This window comes from Hipposideros armiger, unplaced genomic scaffold (assembly GCF_001890085.2).
Source record: "Hipposideros armiger isolate ML-2016 unplaced genomic scaffold, ASM189008v1 scaffold_426, whole genome shotgun sequence".
In the NCBI taxonomy this organism is placed as follows: domain Eukaryota; kingdom Metazoa; phylum Chordata; class Mammalia; order Chiroptera; family Hipposideridae; genus Hipposideros; species Hipposideros armiger.
The window spans coordinates 344,142-364,638 of record NW_017731776.1 but is presented as its reverse complement, the minus strand read 5'-3'; the positions used below and the strand labels follow the sequence as shown (position 1 = coordinate 364,638).

The 20,497-nt window shown below is 58.1% G+C and overlaps 1 protein-coding gene across 9 annotated transcripts in view; it reads left to right on the top strand.

Annotated features, from left to right (window-relative positions):
- Positions 1-19,922, top strand: part of ELFN2 (extracellular leucine rich repeat and fibronectin type III domain containing 2) — a 67,578-nt gene extending 47,656 nt beyond the window's left edge. For 7 of the 9 annotated variants that reach the window (XM_019664581.1, XM_019664579.1, XM_019664582.1 and 4 more), the window contains one exon: positions 16,990-19,922. In XM_019664581.1, coding sequence (XP_019520126.1) covers positions 17,437-19,896 — 2,460 coding nt within the window. In that variant the 5' untranslated portion in view covers positions 16,990-17,436 and the 3' untranslated portion in view covers positions 19,897-19,922. Of the gene's footprint in view, positions 1-3,752; positions 5,171-6,477; positions 8,649-16,989 lie in introns of those variants that run through there. The other 2 variants (XM_019664585.1, XR_002126455.1) reach the window with 2 other exon arrangements.
- Positions 19,923-20,497: the final 575 nt, after the last annotated feature.

Genomic DNA, 20,497 nt, shown 5'->3' with positions numbered 1-20,497 from the left:
TGCAGAGGCGCCGTGGAGTGGAGGTGGAAGTCAGGGCAGAGGCAGCAGGGCGATGCCACTGGTGGCATCCTCACGCTTCATTTGTGGGCTCCGCTCAGCGCCAGGCATAATGGAGATTGATCAGGTCATCTGCCAGGGAATGGGGGATCTGTTTTGTGTTGGCTGCAGTTCCAGTAGGCCGAGGTAGGCACGTAGAGGAACCGTCAGGGAAGGGTGGGGCCAGGGCAAGACAGTGGCCGGGGGTCTTGCTTCCAGGTGTCATGTGTGATGGTGAAGAGTTCAGGACCCCAAGCGAGCGAGGCCTGCTTTACAGCTGGCACTAACATTTCCTGGGGAGATGGCCTGGACCTCACTGGCCTCAGTTTTCCCGTCTGTAAAGTGGAGGTTGTTCTAAGAAGGATAGGAAAGTATAGGACTTAGCACAGGCCTGGGACATGGTAACTGCTCAGGAAATGCCGGGTGCTGTTATTATTGTTGTTGCTGTTGTTATATTGCAGCTGGAGTCCACCCTCGCTGGCTGTGGGGTCAGTGGCCTCTCTGATTTGGGACATGTCGTGGTCTGCCAAGCCACTGGGGATAGACGATGTCCTCAAGATGATGGGCCTGTGCCAGGGCCCAAGGCCCACTGGCTGCAAAGCCCAGGCCCAGGTGCGAGTAGAGGCTGCGGTGGGGGAAGGTCAGGAAAACTACAGAGAGGACAGGGCTCCTGTTTCATGGAGAACAGAGGGTTATGCGAGTCCAAGTAAGACACATAAGTGCAGGGAAGGGGCCCAGGAGTCTGCCGAAGGATGGGACAGGGCCGACTTCGATGAGCCTGGGCGGCGCTTAGACACTGTCTTTGTGCAGGAGGCCCAGAGAGGGTGAGGGCCTGGCTCAAGGTCACACAGCAGCTGGCACTGGGAGCAGATCTGCTGGCTTGGGGGCCTGGGAGCTGCCCCCCTCTGTGGAAGAGGGATGTGATCATTTATCAGGGGAGTTTAATAATGAATGAAGGCAGCAGGCCCGAAGTAATAAGGGGCTCTGTATTAATTCTGAAGTTAATGAATATGCAGGTGTGTCTGAATGATTAATGGGGCTCCTGAAGGCCTTGGGAAGGAGTGTGTGAGCTGCTGCTGCTGCTGGAAATATGAACATTGCATACATCTGGGAAGTCACATAAACCTGGGGAGCAGGTGGGCCTTAATGAACCAGAGGACTCGAGTACCACCAAGAGCACAGGCACTCAGGGCCACATAGTCAGTGTTATGGCTTAATGCTCTCATTTCTTCCTGTGTGATCTTGAACAAGTCACTTACCCTCTCTGAGCCTCAATTTCCTCATCTGCAGAATGGGCATAAAAATAGTCCCTGGTTCCTAGTATCCTGAGGATGAAAGGTGTGACAAGCCCTTAGCATAGGGGCAGGCACAGGGCAAGCATCTGATAACTGTCATAACCTTTCTTGAAAGGAGAGCAGAGAAGAGGTTGAGGAAGGCCAAGGAAAGTATAATAGTAACAATTAAATACCCTTAAATATGGACAACACTTTACAGTTTGTAAGAGAGGGGAGTGTCTCTTATCAGTCTATCCCTTTGCTCCTTGCAGCAGCTGTGTGGGGTGGGGCCAAGGAGATGGGTCTCGGGGAAGTCGGAGCTCAGAGAGGGCTGGTCACTGCCCAAGCCACCCAGCCAGCAGGGGCAGAGCAGGGCCTGGGCCGAAGTCTGCACCCCTTGCCTGTGAATCTCAGAGCCGCTGGAGGTGGAACTGCTAATGAGCAGGGGGGTCCCTCTGTGCACTTACCGGGAAGGGTCTGCAGAGTATTTGTTGGGCCTGGGGTTGGGGGTATGCCGGATCACCTCTCGGAGCCTCAGTTTCTCTACCTGTCATGTGAGGGTCTGTCTGCCACTCGGGGGGTTCTTTTGAGGCTTTGATGAGAAAATGGGACACTGATCCCTCACCTGTGCCTGGCCTTTGGGGGAGTCCCAGACTCTGCAAACGTCGCCCCTGTGATGCTTAGAGTATCTGTACTGGGCATTTGTAGGCACCAGCCCTTTCTCGTTTCTGGGGAGCTGTGGGTGCTGGGCCATTTTGTAGCTTTGGGTCCTTGGGCACAGCCCTCTGCCTCAGTTTCCTCATTCTTCAAGTGTGTGTAACAACATGGCTGCTGTGTATTAAGCGTATTAAGTGTGCGGGTCTGGCCCACTGTTGGTGCTGGGTGAAGTGAGACCTTCCCCGCTCCCACCCCGCCTTCCCTCTTGCCTATGTCACAGCTCTGTGCATGGGCATCCTTTTTTATGCTCCCGTGGTGCCTCATTCATCGTTTCAGCCGGTGAACATTTATGGAGTGCCTCCTGGGGGCCGTGTTGGGCCCTGGGTTTACAGGGAGAATGAGACTTCCCTCACTGTCCCTGTCCAGGCAGAGGGCAGGCGTGAAACCAGGGTTCCGTGATGCAAGCTGGGATGGACCACGGGAGCCTGAGGACAGCCAGACCCGGATGTGGGCAGGGCCAGGGGAGAGATGCTTGTTTATCTTGCTGTCTTCTCCACTAGAGCTCCCACCCAGGCCAGGCTCTGTCTTTTGGCTGGGAGTCCTCAGCTCCCAGCAGGAGATGCTCAAAGAATGGCTGTTGGAATGAATGAGGGAGTGAATGACTGAATAGCTGGCGGCTAGGCCCCTTTCCCTGACTCTCCCAGGCTCCAGGCCAGCGAGTAGAGGCACATCCAAGCTCCTCCCTTGGCTGTCCCAGGTGGACCCAGGGTGAGCCTGTTTGTATCTTTCTCTTTTCCTCCCTAGGTCTTTGGCCAGGGCCCCCAGGGCCTCTCCCATGTCAGCCTGGCAGGGTCAGGGAACACTAGGCTGTTGGGTAAAGAACTTGAGCTGTTGTGGTCATGGTGTAGCTTGCTGTTGATAGACAAGGAAGCCGAGGCCCAAGGGGAGGGGGCTGTGGGACAGGGCTGGGGTTACAGCCCCTGCTGGGCTGCTCCTCGGGTGTGTCCGGCCTGGCTGTGTATTTATAGTCTCTGCTGATCTATATTAACACTGGGCCTGGCCCAGGCCTTTGCAGCCTGTAGATCTCAGGATGGCTTTGAACCCGCTGGGGGCTGTGGAATCAGAGCTCACCCCCATGGGGAAGGGAGAATGTGGCTTCTCTCTTTTCTCTTTACAGCCCTGGGGCCCACGCTGGGCCCTTTGCCTAGAGAACTGTTGCTCTCCTGGGCCTGGGCTGGGCCACCCTTTGGTGAGCTCGAAGTCTTTGTCTGGGGTTTATTATCATGCCTCGCTTCCCTCCAGCTCTGCAGGGAGACTCTGTATACAGCATGGCATCAAGCGCATGGGCTGCGTGGCCTCAGGCAAGCCGCCCCCCTCTCTGAGCCTCAGTTTCCTTATCTGTAGAACTGGGCATGATTCCCATCCAACTTTGTGTGTCAGGCTCTGAGTACTCAATGCTTGTGAGCTTGAGTCACTGTTTATATCCCTCATGTCTCTTCTGGTCCTCATCACAGACAGTCCTCAGAGCCCCTAAGGACTCCAGTGTCATCTCCACTGGACCCAGGAGGCCACTGAGGCCCTAGGGGTGGTGTGACTTGCCAGGGTCATGCTGCCTGTTGGGACAGAATTTGGACTCACCTCAGTCCGAATGTTGCAGCTTCCCAGACCCCATCTCCTTCCCAGGGCCCGAGGGGTCCTTGGGAGGCTGGACTCCTCACCTACCAGCTTGGTTCCCACCCCCGTCGCCATGGGAACAGCTCCACTAACTCTATGCTTCTCTTACAGAGCAGAGACGACTGGCTGCCCTGAGCGCAATTCAATTCAACAGACATTTACTGAGTGCCTACTATGCGCCAGGCCTTAGGCTAGGCACTGGGGTGGGGGGGAGCAGAGAGGAAGATGGAGGTTCTGTCCTCAGGTAGTTCTGGACTGAGGGGTGTGGAGAAGACAGGCAAGGGCTGAACAACAGCTCAGAGCCAGGAGAGAAGCCACCTGCAGGGCTGGAAGCAGCAGAGATACCTGGGTTCAAGGGCATCCCTGGAGAGCTGCTGTCCCTCATCTGTGCCTCAGTTTACCCATCTGTAAAATGGGTGTGTGTGGGGGAAGTGGGGTGAGACAATCTCTAGGATCCTTCTAGGATTCCATGGGGATGGAATCGGGATGGGGCAGAGCAGGGAGGCTGTCACTCTCCCTGCAGAGAGCAAATCTCTGAAGGCTTCTTGGAGGAGGAGACATGAGGTCCGGGAGGAGTGGGGGAAGGATGGGAATGGCACCCCAGGTACAGGAACAGCATGAGCAAAGGCCCAGAGGACATGCAGATGGGCAACCCTGCAACTCCATAGGTTGTAAAGGGATGTTGTGGGTATGAGCTTAGAGAGGGAGGGTGGGGCCCATCTGGAGGGCCCAACGGCTACACTTTGGGGCTTGAGTTCTATTCCGCAGACTGCTGAGGATGGAGAGTCAGGAACAGGTGGTCCTGCTTTGTTCTGCCCCCTTCTACTCCCCTCTCTCCCTGGGGCACACTTCAGGGTCACATTCCGGCAGAACCTTGTGGCTGTGGTAGTGCCTGCACCACACTGGGCACTTTACACATTGGTCTCCATTGCAATCCTAATAAATGAGCATAACTGGGCCCACTTCACAGATGAGGACGCCAAGGCTGAGACAGGGAAGCTTTTTGCCCAAGGTCATGATCTGACCCCCAAGTTCCTCCTGCTTCTCCCACTAGGGCTCTCTCACTAGAGGGGTTCTCAGTCCCATGTGACATCTCCCATCCTAGGAAGCCCCCAAGCTCTGAGGAGTGCCTGCCAAGGGCACTGCAGTTGGGTTTGGAGGGCGAGGGGGCAAAATCCTCAGATGTTGTTGGCAGGATGGGCTTCTTCCAAGACCCGAGTTTCTGTCCCTACAGTGACCCCCTGAGATGGGGTTCCTTCCCACTTTACAGATGAGCAGACTGAGGCCCTGGGAGTCATGTGGCTAGTCCAAGGTTGAGGCGGTATCAGCCTGGGTAGGGAGTCCCATCTCCTTATCAGTGCTTATCTCAGATTCAAGTCCCCGGAGACCTGTGCAGAAGCTGACCCCCATAGCCCTCCCCAGGGAGCGGAAAAGACTGGCATTGGAACCACAGACCTGGGTTCAAATCCTGATCTTGTCTTGTACAAACGGTGTGATCTTGAGCAAGTCATTAATTACTCTGAGCTTGGTTTCCTTATCTATAAATGGAGAGAGCAGGCTTCTTTCATTCAGTCATTAGTGGATAGGTAATGAGCACCTACTGGGTGCCTTGTGCTGGCCTCTCATGGAGAATCCAGCCCCTTTCTCGGAGAACTCAGTTCAGGAATGAAAGCAGCAGCTATGATGATGATGAGGGAAGCCCAGGGGGGCTGTGGGAACTCACAGGAGGGACCCCGACCAGACCATTTTAATTGGTGGAGGGAGGCAGGAGAGGAGAGCAGGGACCAGCCATGCAGGACCCCTTGGGCTGCTGGGCTTGGGAAGTCTGTTGTTGGAATTTTCCCAGATCGCTAGGGAGCCGATGGAGGCTTTTGAGCAAGAGAGTGCCACGCTCAGACTTTAGGTTTTAGAACTTGCTCATCCTCTGCTGGGTGGAGGATGGTTTGAAGGGCTGGTGAGATTGGAGGCAGAGAGACCAGTGAGGAAGCTGATTGAGAAACTCATTGGGGGCGAGGAAGGAGGCTGGAGCAGAGAAGGAGTCGTAGGAGGGTGCTCACAAAGACCTTCCAGGTGTGGGGCGCTGGCCAGCTGTGGATACTTCTGCAGGTCAGGGAACAGGGGCAGAAGCAGAGGTGGGGAGTGGGCGGGCAGTGGGAGGTGAGGTTCAGGTGCCAGGGAGGAGGCGGCTGGGATACGGTGGTTGGGCGGTTGGGCGTGGTCAGCACCTTGAAGTTGATAAAAGGAGCCTTGGGAGGGGCTGAGGTGCTGGGTGGGGGAGCTGGAAGAGGAGAGCAGAGGGCGGGGCCACGACCTCAGGGAAAGCAAAGGAGCTGGAGGGAAAGCACCCTGGGAGGTAGGAGGAAAGGGATGTGTATGTAGCTGTCCCGCTCAAGAGCAGGAGTGGTCCCAGGAGGAAGGTGTCAGGACTTAGGTCCGTAGCAGATGACAGAAGTCACACGTGCCAGGTGCACAGCAGGGGTCCAGGAGGGTCAGTTCCCACCTGTCTCTTCACCAGAAGGCAGACTGGTAGGGAAAGCAGAATGGTAGTCTGTCCGTCCCCTTGCCATCCAGAGGAGGAAGGTGTCTGGGAAAGGGAAAGGGGGAAAAACATTTGCATGCGTAACAAGGCAGGAGTGAGGGAGAGAGAAAGAGGGAGCAGGAGATGAAAAGAAATTACCATACGCCAGGATCTTGTTATTCAACCCAATTTTCAAAGGACCACAGCTGTCGCACTGAGATAATCCGTTAATTATAACAGCCATTGTGCTTCGGCAGGCAATGGGAGAGAAACCGAGGCTGGGGACTAGGGTGAAGGTGTTGGGGGGGCGGGCGGGAGCAGACCTTTGGAGGCTGGACCTATGAGAGGGAGCAGGGACAGGCTAAGAGCAGTGTGTTGCCCTCGAGACTGAAAGGAAGACACTGTCAGGGGTCAGGCCCTATCCCTTTTTCTCTGCTCTTGCTACATCTGACTGATGAGGACTTAAGCCACGATAACCCTGCCAGTAGCAGCTAACTTTATTGAGCACTTACTGTGTGCCCCACCCTGCTCTGTAGCTATTCACTCTACCACCCTCTGAGGCAGCGCCCTTCTAGTCCCATTTTACAGAAAAGGAGGCTGAGACTCAGAGGAAAGAAGTGGCTTGCCAGGGCCACACTGTTGGTTCAGTGGCAGAGCCGGGATTTGAGCTGAATCCCGGAGGCTTTCCAGGACAACATTAGGGAGGGCTGGTCTCTGTGGATTGGCCGCACTGACGTGGTGGCCACGCATCCTGAACCATGGTTTCTGTGCAGCTAGCAGTCATGGGGTGGTCCTCCCCCGGGGCATTTCCGGGGGCTCCTCTTCAGGGACAGAGCTTCCTTGTTCTCTGATGCCACAGCTGCAGGCCTCCGCGGGCTCCCCCACCCTCTCCGGAGAAACTAGTTTTAGCACCAGGAGAGGGACCCCCTGTGACCGCCTGGTTTGGGGTTGTGATGGGCTGTGGCCCTGGGAGGGGTTCTCAGCCTGGCCCTGGTGGTCTACGGGCCCTGGGTGCTGGGGTCTGGAGAAGCAGTGGGGAGGACAGGCAGGAGTCCCAGGTGAGCATAGAGAAGGGGACCTGAAGTCTGTGGGGAGAAGGATGGGAATGAGGGGCCATTCTAGAACTCCCAGAGCCCTTTGCTGCACGCCCTGCTCTGGGATGTGGCTTCAGCAGCGGAGGCCCTAGACCTCCTGGTGTTCAAACCAGCCTTGACTGGACCCTCAGCCCAGGCTGGCTGGCAGCATTCGATGGGGGTGAGAACTGTATTTGGGAGTGAGTAACCCCCTAGCCCCAACAGGAGCCCCAAACTTGACCCAGCAACCCGAGCAGCCTTGCTGAAGAGCCAGGCCCCACAGGGTGACAGGCAGGTCGGGGGGCCATCTGGGTGCTCCCCTGGCTTTGGGTTCCCACTCCAGTGGGCCTGCTTAGAGCCCAATGGGTGGAGGTTGTGGACAGGTCAGGGCACCTTGAAGTGCTATAGAATTGGTGACCACAGAGGCCAAGACTCAGAAGATGTTTAGGACCAAGGAATTGTAGATACAGTGTATAACTCTTGAGCCCCAGACTCAGAATCAGAGACCACCCCCCAAAAGACCCAGAGTCCCCGAACCAGGGAGGCAGGGATGGTGGTACCTTTGGGTCCCAGACTGGGAGGCTCATGGAGTCTCCCACACAGGCTGGGATTATAATTGTCCCCGCTCTGGGGTTCCCTCTGGCCTTGAAAACTCCAGCGCCCAGTGAGAACCTCAGCTAGAGAGGCAGGGAGGAGGGTGAGTCTACCAGGGCCTGTGCCACCTGCTCTGTTCCTGATGGAATGCAGACCCTGGGCAGCCACATCTCCCGGGGTTTTCAGTGGATTCCAGAAATGGGGATTTTAAAAATAAAATCTCCCAAGTTTTCAATTTTGGCAACTAATTAAAAAAAATTTTTTTAAATGACTGTCCAGATGAGACAGGATTCCACAGCATCTCTTGACCAGAGCCTGGTGCCACGGAGGGTCAAAGACACTGTGTAGCAGTTATGAGACCTCAGTTTCCACCTCTGTAAAGTGGGAATAATAATAGTACCAACTTATAAGGTTGTGCCAAGGACTAAATGAATTAACTTGAGAAGTGCTTGGGCCCAGACTATAGAAGCCCAGGACCCTGTTTTCAGCTTGCCGTGGGCTGCGCGCCCCCCTCCCACCAGGCTACCTCTGAATGGGCCTCACTCTCTGTCACCCAGAGCCTCTGCTTCTGGTGGGCCCCTCATATGCCACTCTGCCTTGGGACAGCCCTGAGGATGTTGGAAGGTAGGGAAATATTCACCCCCTGGGGCCCTAGAAGAGGAGCAGGTGGAGGAGGCAGAGCCGGGAGGGTGGGCCTAGCTGGCGCCTAGTACATAGTAGGTGCTCCATAAATGTTTATTGAATGAATGAATGGAGGCCATGCAGGCAGAGGCAGCTGCGCGTGCACAGGCACTGGTGAAAGAGCGGGTCCAGTGGAGACTGGTGAGTAGTGCCCGGGGCTACAGCTGAGCGGGGCCTGGGGTTTACTGGAGCCAAGGCCAAGAGGCCAGCAGGGACCAGGTGGGGGAGGCAGGGCTCAGCTGGGGTGTCAGGGGCCAGGTGGGGGGAGGCAGGGGCCAGGTGGGGTGTCAGGGGTCAGTTCAGGGGCCTGGTGGGGGGTTCAGGGGTCAGGTGGAGAAGGCAGGGGCCAGGTGGGTGGACAGGGGCCAGGTCGGGAGACAGGGGTCAGGTGGGGGAGGCAGTCATCTGAATAGCCTGGAGGATTCTGGGAAAGCCAGAGATGACCCCTGGGGTGGGACTAGGAAATGAACTTTTAATACAGGTTGTCTTTGGCTGTGGGCAGGAGGATCATATGCTCTACCAAGTGCCTGGAGGTGGGTGGGGTGGGTGCTAGGCTGCTTGGGGCTGGGGAATGGGGTGCCAGGGAGTGGCCCGTGTGAGCTGGGCTGTCTGTGAAGAGTTCCCACAGAACCAGTGTTGGGTCCTCTTGTGTCAGGCTCCTGGGTGGTTTTCCAAGGCCAGGCCTTTTGGTAAAAACCCTTTCATCCTCCCGCCTACCTCCTTCCACTAAGGCCTAGACACAGCGAAGGTGCTAACGACAGATGTGACAACCCTGGGAGCAGGGGAGGCCCAGGGACCAGTTGAATTGATGGGGAATGACACGGCAGTTTACAGAGGGCTTTGGGGTGGGCCCAGGAAACCCGAGACATGTGTGTGCATAGCTCTTCTTCCCAGAGCAGATGAGGAAACTGAGGCCCAGAGGGGTAAGGCACTGACCTAAGGTCACACAGTGAGCCAGCCATCAGTGTGTCATAACTGCCTATAACTGGCCTGATCCCCTTTTCGGGCCAGGGTTACTGGACTTGGAGCTAAGTGCCTAGCACATCGAGGCCTTGCAAACCCAATTATGTCCCCCATAACTGTCAGCTGTTGCTGCTGCTGAGGTGGTAGTGGTCTTAGTAAATTCTTTTGGGTAAGTTGGAGCTCAGTGAAGGCAGGGCATGTCTGTCTGCTACCGTGCCCAGCACATAGTAGGTGTGCAGTAAATACATGTGGATGTGTAAGGAATGTGGGTGAGAGTGTAGCTGGTTGGATGGCGTGCCCCACCTGCCCCAGGGGTGAGCTGTGGGGCTGGTCCCCATTTCCACATAACACAGATGCGGGTGCAGCCATGCCCTGCTTGCCCAGTGCAGGTTGGCATAGAGCCGGGAGGGGTGCCGGGCATGGAGGGGCAGAAGCCAGTTCCCCTGAGATGTGGAGCAGCTGGCATGAAGGGCTGAGACTAACAAGACGTGATTGAATGGGGGTGGATGGAAACCCAGCACCTCGGGTGAAACCCAAACCGAGGGCAGTTTGAGGGCATCGGAGCTGCTTGGCAGGATGTGTGAAGGGGCTCAGCCGACATCTAGGACAAGGCGAGGACACAGCGCTAGTGTACACTCACACTGCTCTAACAAGCATGGTGCCACGTCAAGGGAGGCAGAGGGCTCCTGGTGCCCATCAGTGCTCAGTGCCATGTTGGCACTGAGGTGTGGCTCCAGGTGACACATTTTAGGAAGGACCTTGACAACAAGCATGACCCTGGGCAGCTGGACCCAAGGGTGGGCGACTTGACACCGTGGAATAGGAAATGCAGGGGAGGATGTGAGGCTGTGTAGCATGTAAGCAGACTTCAGGGGCATGAGGTGACAGATGAGTAAATATCAAAAGGGGCTTTGAGGGGGGCTACTGGCCATGTTCTCAGTGGCTCCACACAGCAGTGGGACCAATAAACAGAGGTATAGACTTGGCATTGTAGTACCGTGTTTCCTGGAAAATAAGCCCTAGCGTGATTTTCAGTGTGCTCGTAATATAAGCCCTACCCCAAAATATGCCCCAGTTAAGACCGTCAGCCAGACATGACTGTATTTGAATAAATGTAGATTTTTGTACATGAATAAATGAATAAAATGTATCTTTTGGAGCAAAAATTAATATAAGACCCAGTCTTATTTTCGGGGAAGCACGGTATAAGAAGAAATGTCTAACAATCAGAGTTGTTCAAGAAGGAAATAAGTAGCCTCAGATGGGTGCTGAGATCCCTGTCACTGGAGGTATGCAAGTTGGGGGGAAATGACCTCTTCGGGGATCCTGGAAAGTCTGGTAGTTCTAAGAGCTCAGACTACTCCAGGTTCCTGGCTGTGTGGTCTTGGGCAGATCACTGTACCTCTCTGAGCCTTTTTATTCACCCGTAAAATGGGGAGCATAAGGGTGGGGTCATGAGGCTAACAGGAAGGCTTAGCACATGGCTGGCACACTGCGAGAGCCCTGTCAGTAGCGGGGCCCCTCCCTCTGATATTTAACACCCTGTCCCTGGCTGTCATTCTACACAGCATGTCCTGAGCACCTGCTACATGCCTGACCCTGTTCCAGGCATGGAGTTTACAGCAGCGAGCAAGATACAGCCTGCTTTGATTTCATGATGGGGATGGGGAGGGTGCGATCATGAAGAGCTAAATGATGTCAGGTAGTGCTGAGTGCTCTGAAGGGACCAAATGCAGGGTTGAGCGACCAGTGGGTTATCTTAGATTTGGCATCAGGTAAGATGGGGCTCGGGGGGAGCAGCTGAACAGACACCTGAACGAGGTAGTGGGTTGTGCAAATATTAGGGGAAGAGCATTCCAGGCAGAGAGGACAGCCCGTGCAAAGGCCTTGAGGTGGGAGTGAGCCTGGGGGTTTGAGGAGCATAGCTGGCCTGGAATAAGTGCTTCCTGACTGATGGAAAAATTGAAGTCTCTGTCAGCTTGTGCACAAGCCACGCTTGCACACTTTCCTGACGGGGAGAGAGGTGCTGACACAAGGGGCAGAAGCCCGCCAGGCAGCCCATGCACGTGCAGTCTTGGCCACGGGCCCAGCTGTTGGGAGGAAGCTGGGGAAGGAGAGAGCCTCAGTTTTCTCATTTGTTAAATGAGGGTAACAGCACCTGTCATGCAGGGTGACATAAGATTCAAGGAATGTAGATGTCAGACACAAATGAGCCTTTGGGTAAAGGATAGCCATGGCTATCTCACAGGCGAGGGGACTGAAGCCCAGAGAGGTTCATTAATGTGCCCTATGTCACACAGCTCAGCATTCAATCCCAGGACCCTTTGCCTCCAATATCCATATTTATTTTCTCTCTGCCCTGCAGCTGGGGCTCATTGCACCTGGAATCCAAATGGTTCACCTACCGAACAGTAGGTCAGTGGCAAAGGCTTAGTTATCCCATTTTACAGATGAGGAACCAAGGCCCAGAGCATCCTGTCTGAGGAACCCTGATGAGGTGGAGGCTGCAACAAGACCCAGTGTCCAGCCCTAGGGGAAGGCTGGCTTTGTCCCAGAGGGTAGAGTGTTGCTAGCCCATCTCTGGGGACCCCCTGGCCTGGTGATGCGTTTCCAGCAGAAAGAAGTGAGGTGGCCACCTGCCCGGGAGTTCTGGCTGGGCCCCAGGAGTCCTCGGTCTTCTTAATCCTGGGTAATAGCATTGACATGTACAGTGACAATGGCACCTCCGGGAGCTTTAGCTAGCCTGTCCCAGGGAGAAGCCCGTGCCAGGGCTTAGCAGCTGCTGCAAATGAGATTTCCCCGGCTAAGCCTCATGTCTCTGTTCCTGAGAGGCTGGAACATGGACTGCCTCCCGCACCCGATCCCTGGGCCCCCCAATGGCTCTGTGGGAGTGCGGCTGTGTGAGCAGGAGCCTGAAACGGCCGCCTTTGCTGGGCCCTCTGCCCTGTACACAGAATATCTGTCTCCACCCTGCCCTGGGGTTTTGTGGGAGCCCTGGGAGATGGGTGGCACTCATCTTGCCACGCAGGTAGAGAAGTTGAGGTTTGGAAAGGGCCTGCAACTCGCCAGAGGTCTCTGAGCTGGCCAGCCCCTGTCTTCCCTGCTGACCCCTGCTGTCCCATCCCCTGCCCCACCCCCACGCCCTCCGTCAGGGGACACTTAGGCAGACCTCATCCTGTCTGTCCTCTCACCTGGCCCAGGGTGGGGGAGGCAGAGTTCCCCGAGCCCCTGAGCTCAGCCCTGTGTGCTGGCCATGCACATCAGCTCACTGCAGCCTTGACAGGTGGGAATTATTCATCCCACTGCATGGGCAAAGCAACAGGCTCCTGCCCCATGCCCCGGGTTGCTGAGGTCCTGGGAGCCTGTGTGGGGGCAGGAAGCTTTCAGAGGGGATTTGAGGTTGGCAGGTCAGGATCTATCACTTCCACCCTGGGTCCTGAGCCTGACCTGTCACCAGATGGACATGTCCCTTCCCCAGGCCTGGCCTCAGTTTCCCCTCTGAGAAGGGCTGGGACTAGGCTGAGCAAGGCCTCCCCCTCCTTCCAGCTCTGAAGCACTAGTATCCTGAGTCCACACAGGGGCCCTGAACCTCGTGGCACCTGGAGGAGAAGGGCACAGAAACCAGCTGACTTGGGGGGGGGGGGGGGGTGCAGCGGTTGCTGAGGCCCAGAGAGGGAGAGCCATTTGCCCAGTGTGACTCAGACACCCTGAACTGAGAGCCTACCTCAGTTCTGCCCTTCAGTCCCCGTCACGCCTCCCTCCCTGTTCAAGGGTGTCCCCATGAAAAGGGACGTTAGACTTGGGCCCACCTCAAGATCTCTCAACAGCACGCTGCCCCCCACTTTGCCACGTTAGAGGTGCTGATGGGGCACTTTGGGCCTGCCTCCTGCTCTGGACAGAGGTCACTCATTGCCACCACACCTGTGTGTTGGGGGGGGGGTAGGCATAGTGGGGGCGGGGCATTTGGGGAAGGGTCCCTGCAGGCCAGGTCAGCCAGGAACTCTGCGCTTTGCCAGACACTGCACTGCGCTGGCCGGTACTGCACCATGGGCCACACCCTGCCAGGCTTGGCACCATCTAGGCCTTGGGCAGAAAAGGCCGCTGCTTCTAACAGCTGCTTCCTGCCGCGTCCCCCCTTCCTCTGAGCTGGTCACAGGCTGCATTTCAGTGGCCGGCCAGGCCCAGTGCTCATCTGTCTCCCTGGTCCCTGGGTGGGTGGGTGGGTGGGCAGCAGGTGCTGTGTCCCCTCCTTTGCCCCCATCCCCCATCTATCATCTCACTGTGCGGCTCTGCCGATCATTGGCTCCTCTATCTCAGATGCTATTCCTCCGTCTCTCCCTGCTCGGCTGTCTCCATATTTTTGCTGTTCCATCTTTCTCAGCCCTTGCTTCCTGTCTGCAGCTCCCTCACTTCCTTCCTTGCTCTCCCCGCCACCCCCAGGTATGTGTGGGGTGGGGCCCTGCTCCTCCCGCTAGTGTGTGCTGGGGGTCACCCTCATGGGAGCAGAGGAAGGGCATGACCCTCGAGACCCCCAGGACCAAGAGAACCACGGCTGGCACCCCCTCCCCCACGCCTTGAGTGGGTGCGCAGCCGGCTGGGGGCCAAGTGCTGCTGCCAGTGCCTTCAGAGCCTTGCGGTCCCCCCTCCCTGGCTGCGGCAGGCCTAGCCGGGTGGTGGGCAGGCAGCCCAGGGACAGCGACATGGTGGCTGACGCACATGGGACAGGGAGATGGGGAGCTTGCTTTCCTCTGTGCCTGAGTCAGGGTGGAGCCAGGGCGGGGGAGGGTAAGGGGGGGTAAGCTGGGCCCTGGCCCAAGCCATCCTGGAGACCAGGAGGATCGGAAGACAGGGCCATGGGCAGGGTCACCTTGAGGGCTCAGGTGGGCAGAGCTCAGAGTGGCTAGGGTGGGGGTATGGTGGGCCTCTGTCTACCCTGGACTGTTTGGGAAGGAAAGAGATGGGACAGGACGAGCCCCACCCCCACGCCTGGGCCCCTTCTCCTACTCCCCTCCCCTCCCTCCTTCTCAGCCTCTTTATACCCCCCCAGCATGGCCTGGGCTGTCTTAAGACTCCAGCCAGCTCAGCTTTGCTGGACAGCCCCTGGGTCTGGCTGAGGGGTGTGCTGGTTTGAGTAATTCAGATCTGAGGATAGGGGTTGGGGGTAGGGGGGCTCTGTGGGGCTAAAGTTGCACATGTGCACACACATGTATACAGAATACATGTGCTTAACATGTCAACATGTTGGCAGCTGTTGCCCATGTTCCCCTGAGATGCCCCACATGCACCCCTTCCCACCCTTCCACACACAAGCACATACACTCTTGAGTACTGTGGCTGACCACAAGTACACATATCCTGTGCACGCGGGCACGAGTTTGCGCGTGCGCCTGACCGCACTTCCTTCTCCTTGTACACGTCAGCACGCCCCTGCACTGGCGCTCTGAGCCAGCGCACACCTGCGCGTGCACCTGCATACAAATGCGGTCCCCAGACGTTCCTAGCCAGAGGTGGTGCAGATGGAGGGTTCTCTGACAGGGCGAGCTTGGCAACTCAGCCTTTTCCAGTACATCCTTGCCTGTGTGTGCATGGGGGTCAGGGAACTGGGGCCTCAAAAGGGGTGGGACTGGCCTGGGGTCCCCAAGGAGCCAGTGGCCATGCTGGGCAGGGGCCCAGGTCGCTGACTCCTCCAGCCCTGAGACTTTCTATAGCACAACCAAGGACAGAAATGCCGTCTGCTGCCTGGGCACTGCTTTATGCCGACTGCCTCGAGGTGCCCTCCCCCCACCCCACGCCTGTCCCACAGGGGACCTGGAGGTGTGAGGCCACCTCTCCTGGAGGTCCTGATCGTCACAGCCTCTGACTCCTTTAGTCAGCCTTTAATCTGAGGGGTCATCGGGATGCTCTGGTCACCGGCCACCTCCCCAACAACAACTGCCAGCCTGGACGTCTTCAGGCACTTTTCCCCTCCCTGCTTCCCTTTCCTCTGTTCCCGCAGCCCTCTGGGGCTCAGGGCTGTAAATTGGTTTTGCTTTAAAGGCAAAGGTTTAACGTTTTTTTTTTCTCAGAGCGCTCGCCTTCCTGGTGTTTCCCAGGAGGAGGAGCAGGAAGCAGAGGTGGCTCTTGTGAACAGTCTTAGGCTTTCTTTATCCAAACATGAATTTCTCTTGCCTAATTTTCACATCCCTGGCCACTGCCCGGGGCAGGAGGAGGGAGCAGTAGAGAGAGCATGGGGTGGGAGCTGGAGCCCCATCTGGCCGAGGGGCCCTGACTGGCTTACCAGGTCATCGGAACAAGTGTCCCCTGGTCTGGAGCTCAGTTTCTCCACTTGGAAAACAAGGGTCTGCAGGCTCTCAGCCCTGCGCTGGCTCCTCTGTCCCTCTCCATCTTGGGCACGGGCAGTCTGGCTCACCCTACTTCCCCCATCAGATGGCCAGGCAGGGACCCTGGTCCCCACTTTATCTATGTGGAGACAGACTCAGAGGTGTTGTGCTTGATTCACCTACTGGGTCCCAGTGGATGGGGCTCTAGGCCCCTCGATTTTTGCTGCCTTGGGAGCCTTGATCCTGGCCCAGGCTGTGCTGTGTGACTCGTGGCAAGTCCCTGCCCCTCTCTGGGCCTCTGACTTTCCAGCCACAGAGGGGATGTGGGGCTTTGATCACCGTATACCAGAGGCCTCTGGCTTTATCACCTGCCTGAGCCTTTTCCCCCCAACCACAGGACCCTGGTCCTCTGTTGGAAAGCACTCTGAGGAGGTGGGATTGGGGGTGTGTCCGGCTCCCCTCTTTCCCTTGGCTCTGCTCCTGCCTATAGGATGAGCTCATTTCAGTCCTCCCCTTCCGGGAGACCCCAGCCTCTGCATTCCTCCGATTGGGGGGCCCATAGCCACGCTGCTCTGCTACCCCTCCCCCATGGAAGCCGAGACAAGGGAATTATTTTTGGAACAAGAGCGGTTACACAACAAATGAATTATTTATTTCTGGGCATGGAGGAGAGGAGGCATTTTGCTGGGCTTCTTAATTCTTTATCTGGATTGGAGGTGCCTGCCCGGTACGTGGCCATGTGTGCATGGCCCGATTGTCTTACACAAGACTGTGTGTGTGTGTGCGTGTGTGTGTGTGTGTGTACGTGCCTGTCTGTGTGTGCATGCTGTGCAGTCTGGATCACGCAGGGCATGTGGGTCTTTGTGCAGGACATGGGCGAGCACAGACACGAGTGTGCTGGGGCATATGTGTGAGTGCGTGTGAGTGTGTATGTGCACACGACCCGTGAACTGGCCAGTGCCCCTTCTGTGCCCACTTAGACTCTGTGTCCTTAGACTCTGCCCGGCCTCCCGCTGTTGCCACCCACCACCCTCCCTTCTTTTATGTAAGAGGGACCCCAGAGTGCCGCGTGCACAGAGGACCCCTCCTCCCCGCCATGGGACGGGGTGGAGAAGGGGCTGGGGACCTCTGCTGGACTTCGAGGGGCTGCTCTGAGCCTTCTCATTGATATGTCACCCCCTCTCGGTGCTGCCTTTCAGGAACCAAGTGACAGATGGGTCTCTTCCTTCCTGCCCCCGTCTGACTCGCTCCCCCCTCAGAGCTCCACTCTCCAGCCTTCCGTGGGGATCGTCTGAAGTTCTGAGCCCAGAACCCAAGGAGGAAGGAGAGGAGGAGGAGGAGGAGGGAGAGGAAGTCAAGCCCTGAGAGCCTGTGCACCTTCCCAGCAGAAGAGCAACGCGGGAAGCAGGCTGTGGGGCCCAAAGTCCCCCTGGCTCCAGCCTGGCCCCAGTGCCCAGCGCCTGCTGGTAGCTCCCTGGAAGGCCCCCTGGCTGTGCCTGCCTCACCTGGGGCCTCTGTGCTGGGGGTCGCCCCCAAGATGGTGGCGGCCCCAGGGAGGACTGTGCTGCCAGCCCCAGCCTCCCACCGCTAGGCCCCCTGTGCTCCTCACCCCGAGCCCAGCCTGCGAGGGGGCTGAGGCTAGCGCCATGCTGCGCCTGGGGCTGTGCGCGGCCGCACTGCTCTGTGTGTGCCGGCCCGGTGCTGTACGCGCCGACTGCTGGCTCATTGAGGGCGACAAGGGGTACGTGTGGCTGGCCATCTGCAGCCAGAACCAGCCGCCCTACGAGACCATCCCGCAGCACATCAACAGCACTGTGCACGACCTGCGACTCAACGAGAACAAGCTGAGGGCCGTGCTCTACTCCTCCCTCAACCGCTTCGGGAACCTCACCGACCTCAACCTCACCAAGAATGAGATCTCTTACATTGAGGATGGCGCCTTCCTGGGCCAGGCAAGCCTGCAGGTGCTGCAGCTGGGCTACAACAAGCTCAGCAACCTGACCGAGGGCATGCTCCGTGGCATGGGCCGCCTGCAGTTCCTCTTCCTGCAGCACAACCTCATTGAGCTGGTGACGCCTGCCGCCTTCTCTGAGTGCCCTAGCCTCATCAGCATCGACCTGTCCTCCAACCGCCTCAGCCGCCTGGACGGCGCCACCTTTGCAGGCCTGGCCAGCCTCATGGTGTGCGAGCTGGCCGGCAACCCCTTCAACTGTGAGTGCGACCTCTTCGGCTTCCTCGCCTGGCTCGTGGTCTTCAACAATGTCACCAAGAACTATGACCGCCTGCAGTGCGAGTCCCCGCGCGAGTTTGCCGGCTACCCGCTGCTGGTGCCCCGGCCCTACCACAGCCTCAATGCCATCACCGTCCTCCAGGCCAAGTGCCGCAACGGCTCGCTGCCCGCCCGGCCTGCCAGCCACCCCACCACGCCCTACGCCACCTATGCCCAGCGGGAGCCTGATGAGAACTCTGGCTTCAGCCCCGACGACATCCTTTCGGCAGAGCCCCCGGCCTCGTCCACCACAGATGCGTCCGCAGGGCCTGCCATCAAGCTGCACCATGTCACCTTCACCTCGGCCACCCTGGTGGTCATCATCCCACACCCCTACAGCAAGATGTACGTCCTGGTCCAGTACAACAACAGCTACTTCTCTGACGTCATGACGCTCAAGAACAAGAAAGAGATTGTCACTCTGGACAAGCTGCGGGCGCACACCGAGTACACCTTCTGCGTCACCTCCCTGCGCAACAGCCGCCGTTTCAACCATACTTGCCTAGCCTTCACCACGCGGGACCCAGTCCCGGGCGACCTGGCGCCCAGCACCTCTACCACCACCCACTACATCATGACCATCCTGGGCTGCCTGTTCGGCATGGTCATCGTGCTGGGAGCCGTGTACTACTGCCTGCGCAAGCGACGCGCGCAAGAGGAGAAGCAGAAGTCCGTCAAGGTCAAGAAGACCATCCTGGAGATGCGTTACGGAGCTGACGTGGAGGCGGGGTCCGTCGTCCATGCTGCCCAGAAGCTGGGCGAGCCCCCCGTGCTGCCCGTGTCCCGCATGTCCTCCATCCCGTCCATGATCGGGGACAAGCTGCCTGCCTCCAAGGGGCTGGAGGCTGGGCTGGACACGCCCAAAGTGGCCACCAAGGGCAATTATATAGAGGTGCGCACGGGCACGGGTGGGGAGGGCATGGCCCGGCCTGAGGATGACCTCCCGGACCTGGAGAATGGCCAGGGCTCAGCCGCCGAGATCTCGACTATTGCCAAGGAGGTGGACAAGGTCAACCAGATCATTAACAATTGCATCGATGCCCTCAAGTTGGACTCGGCCTCTTTCCTGGGGGGTGGCAGTGCTGGCGGGGACCCGGAGCTGGCCTTCGAGTGCCAGTCCCTCCCTGCAGTCACTACTGCCTCCTCAGCCACCGCCCCTGGGGCACTGGAGCGACCCAATTTCCTGTCACCCCCCTACAAGGAGAGCTCCCACCACCCGCTACAGCGCCAGCTGAGCGCTGACGCCGCCATGGCCCGCAAGACCTGCAGTGTCTCGTCCAGCGGCTCCATCAAGAGCGCCAAGGTCTTCAGCCTGGACGTGCCTGACCACCCGGCGTCTGCGGGGCTGACCAAGGGCGACTCCAAGTACATCGAGAAGGGCAGCCCTCTCAACAGCCCGCTGGACCGGCTCCCGCTGGTGCCTGCGGGCAGCGGTGGGGGTGGCGGGGGCGGTGTCCACCACCTGGAGGTGAAGCCCGCGTACCACTGCAGCGAGCACCGGCACAGCTTCCCGGCCCTGTACTACGAGGAGGGCGCTGACAGCCTGAGCCAGCGTGTGTCCTTCCTGAAGCCGCTGACCCGCTCCAAGCGGGACTCCACCTACTCGCAGCTCTCCCCCAGACACTACTACTCAGGGTACTCCTCCAGCCCTGAGTACTCCTCGGAGAGCACGCACAAGATCTGGGAGCGCTTCCGGCCCTACAAGAAGCACCACCGGGAGGAGGTGTACATGGCCGCCGGCCACGCCCTGCGCAAGAAGGTCCAGTTCGCCAAGGACGAGGACCTGCATGACATCCTCGATTACTGGAAGGGGGTCTCGGCCCAGCAGAAGCTGTGACCCTCTCCTCCCCGGTGAGGTCGGAGGGGGAGGGCAGGGGGCATGTGGGGAAGGCCCTGGGCCGGGCGAGGGCGCGCGGCGGGGGCCAAGGCTGAGGAGTGGACGCACACGCACACCCGCACGCACGCACCCATGCACACACCTGACCACCACCTGACTGTGAACCACCACCACCCGACAATAACGGACAGGAAAACAAAGACACGTTCTCCTTAAAGTTTACACACTGATACCGAAACCAGGCGTCTTTACTGTGCTGCCCAGGGACTCTGCTGGGGTGTGCAGGGCTGGGTGGGGCAGGAGGCAGGCAGGTAGCCAAAGGAGGGTGGGGCCCGGGGCCCTGGGACTAGGACAGGCTTGGGAGCAAAGGAGCTTGGAGCCGAGATGGACTGCAGCCACTCTCGAGCAGGGAGAGGTTCCCTGTTGAGGGACAGGTCACTTGGAGGTTTAGCACCAGGTGGACACTGGGCTTTGTTTCCTTCCTTTATGGATGCGGAAACTGGGGCCCAGGGAAAGGACATGATAACCCCAGGGTCTCACGGCAAGTTAGAGTTAGTGTCCCAGCTTCCTAGCCCAGTGCTGTCCCCCACCCCCAGTGTAT